The 6,276-nt window shown below is 32.9% G+C and overlaps 1 protein-coding gene across 1 annotated transcript; it reads right to left on the bottom strand.

The window, feature by feature from the left end:
• Nucleotides 1-264: 264 nt before the first annotated feature.
• On the bottom strand, nucleotides 265-1,537 carry LOC127849741 (uncharacterized). The gene is made up of 4 exons (XM_052382491.1): nucleotides 1,526-1,537; nucleotides 1,090-1,206; nucleotides 832-944; nucleotides 265-442 (listed from the first exon to the last, which is right to left on the bottom strand). The coding sequence occupies exons 1-4, from the start codon at nucleotides 1,535-1,537 to the stop codon at nucleotides 325-327; spliced, it is 360 nt and encodes a 119-aa protein (XP_052238451.1). The 3' UTR covers nucleotides 265-324.
• Nucleotides 1,538-6,276: the final 4,739 nt, after the last annotated feature.

The raw sequence follows: 6,276 nt of genomic DNA, 5'->3' as shown, positions 1-6,276 counted from the left end.
GCTTTGCAATTTTAACTTGCCATAAAAATGGCATATGTTTTCTGGAAATTTGAAAGCATATAATTAAAACAAGTTTTGAAGTAAGGATTTGTAAGATCAAGGAAACATACAGTTGTGTATGAAATATGGATCTGTTAAATATTTTTAAGCGGACTTCAGGCTAGGATTTTCAGGGTCTAATTGTTCAATTCTTAGGAAAGTAACAAATATATTTTATGATATTTCAAGCATTATAAAATGAATACAATTGTAGTAATGAGAGGATTAATAATTGCAAATAAGCCATTATTTTTAATAGGCTATTTTTTCTCCAAATTATAACCTTTAATAAATAAGCATACCAGTGAACTCTAACATCTTGTCTGACAACGTATATGTCTCCTCAATGTCTTCCCACGTCCCCATCTTTAATGTGGCCACAGCTAATTGCTTCATGTGGTCTCTTATGAAAAAAACATTGGTGGTTGAAATGGGATTTCAAGTATTGACACAAATATCTGAGTGGCTGGCTATTTAAAATCGAAAACAATGAAATTAATTAAAGGTGTGTTTTAGTTTGTGTTTAGTGTAAAACCATGTATTTCACCATTATGTATTTAATAGTCTTTGAATCAACTGTGCATACATGAATTGCAAGTGTGGTAAAGTTTATGACAAAAATATTACCAACTGCCAAGTTATGGGGCAAAACTCCTTATTTCAAGATTGATATTGACACATGAACAGCTCCAGATGACATAAAGATTTCCAAGGCCATAACAATATGCCCAAACTTCAGCTTGGTTAATAAAACTTAAAAACTGATGGACTTCAATGTTGACATAACCTTACTTTCTTTTATCTTCTGCAATTTCTCTGGCAACTTTTAATCCAGAAGTGCCAATTGCCTTTATTAAGTAGGGTGTCCTGGATTTGTCTTGGACACCCTGCAGCTGTCTGAATAACTAAAAATTAAACAAGAACATTTAGTTAACTGATATCCTTCACCATCACTTAAAGGATACAACTCTGAACTGACCAAATCATACTAACATACATGTATGTCAATTATTTAAGGGAACAGAAAATGTAAGATGCACAGATTCTTACGTTTTGAGGGAATGACTCTTGCGAGTGGGACTCGAAAATGCGTTCTACTGCTGCCCAGTTTTCTTGGCTGTAGGCAGCTACTGAGAGAACTGGGCCCAGGCCCTCAAGCTTGTAAACCTGTTATTAAATTATTTAAGTAACAAAGCATTATATTTGTTATTTGTTTTAAAAGATTATGTTTGTAGACACATGACTGGCATTAATCAGCACAAATCTTAATGTTTTTTTTCCAATATTATTTCCTTGTAACATTAATATATAATATTGGAATCATTTTTTTAAATTGATGTTTTGTTCATGCTAAGTCAGTAACTGACTTGCTGTTTGTACAACCCACACCTGTTTTAGATATACGATTCAGGATTGTTTTTACTTTAATAATTGAAAATTCAACACTTATAAAATGACTAAGTTCTCAGCTTACTGGTACATTTACATTTAGATACATGCCTTTTTGTCCCAAGGGCCACCATTACTTCCCCCTTCCAATTGCTGCTACACGTACTTCTACTTTCATATATTTTCCGCGCCATGCGTACTTTGTCCTGAAAGCATGCTGGTCAGGATTATGTTTTATATGTAACCCTATTTATGATGGAAAGAGTACACTGTTAATTGTATTTTAAACCTTCTGAAATTTCATTTTATTATTACTTTTTTACTTTTTCATTGAATATTTTAATAGAAAAAAATAAATTGAATATTATTAAGGACATTATTAAGGATATTATGAGTTTTGTGAATACATATTTGTTTATACTATAACAAAAAGAAATATTCAAACTCATTTCAAGATTATAAGAAAATTTTAAAAATGATATCAAATATATATAACGATTAGAAAGACAATTGCTAGTTAATGGAAAAAACACCATTACTATATGCGAACTTTTGTGTTTCTTGTAAGGTTACACTTTTAACTGCGACTACATCTTGATCACTAATATTATTTTTTTACAGGGCTTACATTAATTTATGAATACTGGGATTCTCAACTTAATGGTCTTTTATTTTGGAAGTTTGCTTTGATATGAAAGTTCATTAATTATTTAATGTTTTCAGCTGAAGTTAACATAAATTCGTGTAACTTTACAAAAGCTATTTTTATGTACAGTCATGGTTTTGCATATGTATTTTTGTTGCCTTATATTTGGTTGATATGAATTATAATCACTGAATGATTTGATATAATTAAAACTGGGCTGATTTCGAAATCTAAGTGTTGAATATTAGAAGTTTTGAGACCAAAGCTGGAAGTGCTCCTAAAAAAACTTCCATTAACTTAAGCCCGGTATTTTTTTTAATATTGTTTATCTTTCTTATTTTGCCAACCTAAGAAAATGTAAAGCGCACGGACTTTCCTGTGAACAATTGTACTCATCACTATGTAATTTTTTTATTTACCTGGAAGTTCATTGGCTTCTGTGAACATTGTATGTTGTGCCATGATCCAACAAACATGGCTTCTCTGGGCGTAAGCCCAACATAAACTTCTACATCCACCTTCCTGTATCAAAACAGTATAATCTTAGTAATTTCACAGTTGCATGTACATGTACAGAATTATGGTTTTATATTATTTTTATAATCATCATTTTCATCTTAATTTGTGTTAATTTACATGTTTCATACAAACAATTGTTTTATATAAGTTTCTGTATCTAGTTTCTGATACCAATAATGAAATATATATAGAATACTAGGTTAGCGTTGAATATAGAGAGAAGTTTATGTCGCGAGGCTTAGAACACAGGGAGCATGAGCCTTTTTTGTGTATCAAGGTGGTATACAGCCTAGTTTATTCCATGCTGTGTTATACAGTCAATGCCAGTATAAAATGGGATAAAATGCAATCTTACACTTAATCAAACAAATTTTCTTTTTATTCCTTCATGCCTTTTGAAGACATATCAAACAAATAATGAGGGTCAAAATTTAGAACGTGACCAGGTTTTGTATTTTGAGGCAGGGATTTTACCTGCTTTTTATGTAAGGCCGTAAAACGAACCTCCTTGAAAGTGTAAAATAATAATATTTTTGGAGGTTGAAGAGTGGAAAAATATGCTCTGTGGTGGTTAATATTAAAAGGTGAATGGGCCAAAGGAAGGAATGAAGTCTCTTACACATACGTTCTTTATAAATGCAAATGTTTAAAATGTCACACTTTGCAGTTGGTAAAAATTCACAATTTAATGCATTTTGTCCTTTAAAAAATCACAAATTTGAGCAGGCTCGTTGTTCCACAGTGGCTAAGAAAATCCCTGCATCATTTAAAAGCTGGATTTAAATGTCAACCTTATATATTCACTAGTAAAAAATATTAGTTAATCTTTCACTTGTATTTTCCGCTCTTTTATTGAAAAGAATATAAAATGTGTTTAATTATTTTAATTTGAGTAAATTTACATGTTTTTATGAAATATAGTATACTGATAAGGGCTTTATAACAGGGCCCGAAATATGGCCATTTTCCCATTGAAAGTAAGGTCATTTTTTCCCAAAATTGATAGCGGAATTACCAAATTAAAAAAAAATTGTTTTTTGTTTTTTTTACTTAGACATATTGAGCATCTCCCAAGTTGAAAGCAATGATCTCTAATATGATTAAGAATGCACCACAATGTTTCTTTTCATACGTCTGCACAATGAAAAAAGACCCTGTTTCAAAAACTTAACAAGAAATTTGTTTGTCAGAAACAAACAAAAGTCAGACAACACAATATTATGCTTGATTTTTCTTGTTAAACTTGCCTCAAACATTAATAATCAGGATTGCCAGCTTCTTCTATTAGCAGGTCCTTCATGGCTGTCACCATATGGTTTCCACCCAGTGTCAGAAGTGGATGCATGGTGTTAATGCAAAAATCCACTGGGGGAATCTAAATGTACATGTATTGATAATTGTAGCAGGGAATTTCAGAAGTGTTTAATCATTATGGTATAACAGTAACAAGAGGGCCATGATGGCCCTGTATCGCTTCACTGTTTTTTCTTTGCGAAAAAAACGTGTAATGCGCATGGGTTGAAATGTACTCAAGCATGTGACTTTCTCTTTCTATCCCTCGTCCCACTGGGCGCTTAAAGTTGGAAGGGTGAGCATTTTTATATATGGAAAAAGTTACTATGGAAATTAACATGTCATCCAAAATATTTTCATCCGGATATATGGTCACTTTCGACATATTTAAATAAAACCCGATTTTTTTCAGTTTGTAAGAAAAACATTCATAACACATGTTCTTATTTCAATGCCTGTGTAAGCAGTCACCATCTGACCTAAAATGGCACTAAATGACAGGGTTTTATCTCATGTTTACAAGATGTTGATGCTGTTGTTGGTCACAGCCAAACGGGCGCAGTAATCTCCACTGGTAAACGTCATATGTTCAGTTTTGTGACCTCCGGGGCCGGGTCAAATTTGAACCCAAGGGGAATAATCTGAACAAATTTGGTAGAGGACTATTAGATATCACTTCATACCAAATTTAGTAGCCCTAGGCTCTATAATTAAGAACAAGAAGGTTTTTTAAAGTTTGTACAAAATAGGCCTTATTTAAGCATATGTTCTTTTTTGTGACCCCTGGGGCAAGGTCAAATTTGTTCCTAGGGGCATAATTTGAACAAACTAAGTAGAGAACTATTAGATGTCACTACCTACCAAATTTGGTAGAAATAGGCCCAATGGTTATGGACAAGATTTTTATAGTTTGCAGAAAATGGGCCCAATATAAGCATATGTTCAATTTTTTGACCCCTGGGGAACGGTCAAATTTAATCCCATGGGCTTAATTTGAACAAACTTGGTAGAGGACTATAAGATGTCATTACATACCAAATTTGGTAGCCCTATGCCATACAGTTATGGACAAGAAGATATTTAAAGTTTGCACAAAATAGGCATTACATTAGCAAATTTTCGATTTTTTGACCTCCCAGGGCAGGGTCAAATTTGACCCCAGGGGCATAATTTGAACAAACTTGGTAGAGGACTATAAGATGTCATTGCATACCAAATTTGGTAGCCCTTGGCTCAATGGTTATGGACAAGAATATTTTTAAAGTTTACACAAAATAGGCCTTATATAAGCAAATTTTCAATGTTTTGACCCCCGGGGCATGGTAAAATTTAACCTCAGGGGCATAATTTGAACAAACTTGGTAGAGGACTATAAGATGTCACTACATACAAAATTTGGTAGCCCTAGACCCAATGGTTACGGACAAGAAGATTTTTAAAGTTTGCACAAAATAGGCCTTATGTAAGCTCATTTTCATTTTTTGACCCCCTGGGGCAGGGTCAAATTTGACCCCATGGGCATAATATTAACAAACTTGGTAGAGGACTATAAGATGTCAATACATACCAAATTTGGTAGCCCTAGGCCTAATGGTTATGGACAAGAAGATTTATAAAGTTTGCACAAAATAGGCCTTTTATAAGCATATTTTCAATATTTTCACCCCCCCCCCCCCGGGGAAGGGCAAATTTGACCCCAGGGGCATAATTTGAACAAATTTGAAAAAGGTTCACCACAGGAACATTCCTGAAAATTTCATCAGATTTGGACGAGTAGTTTAGGAGAAGTTGATGTTTAAAGCCACACACCTTGAAATGAAATATATGTTAATTAATACATATTGATGCAATTTGAAAGTGTGCAAAATTGTCATTATATCTAAAGCCTAGTAAGCAAATAATTTATTATTTTGTTTTAATTTTAAAACCGAAAGTAGGATTTCTATACGTAAACGTAATTTCGACAAACGCGATAATTATTTCAGTTTTAAAGCGCAAAATAGACGGATTTCTACCTTGTAACCACCAGATATATTCTAATTGGCATAGATAAAATTAAATATATAGCCTAGTTAGCAAGTAATTTATTATTTTTCAAACGGTACCGCTTTTCAAACCGAAAGTAGGATTTCTAGACGTATACGTCCATTTCGACACACGCGATTATTTTTTAAGTTTTAAAGCGCAAAAAGATGGATTTCTACCCTGTAACTACCAGATATATTCTAAATGGCATAAATAAAATATGTTTCTTATCTATACTTAAATTTACTATGAAATGTAGTTCATATTAAGGTGTGTGGCTTTAAAGAAAAAGTTAACGCACGGATGGACGCACGCACGCACACACGACGGACACTGAAAACTTAAAAAAAACAACATTTTTTGGG

The sequence above is a fragment of the Dreissena polymorpha genome, chromosome 11 (assembly GCF_020536995.1).
Source record: "Dreissena polymorpha isolate Duluth1 chromosome 11, UMN_Dpol_1.0, whole genome shotgun sequence".
In the NCBI taxonomy this organism is placed as follows: Eukaryota; Metazoa; Mollusca; class Bivalvia; order Myida; family Dreissenidae; genus Dreissena; species Dreissena polymorpha.
The sequence above is the reverse complement of the archived record's forward strand: the minus strand, read 5'-3'. Positions and strand labels throughout refer to the sequence as shown.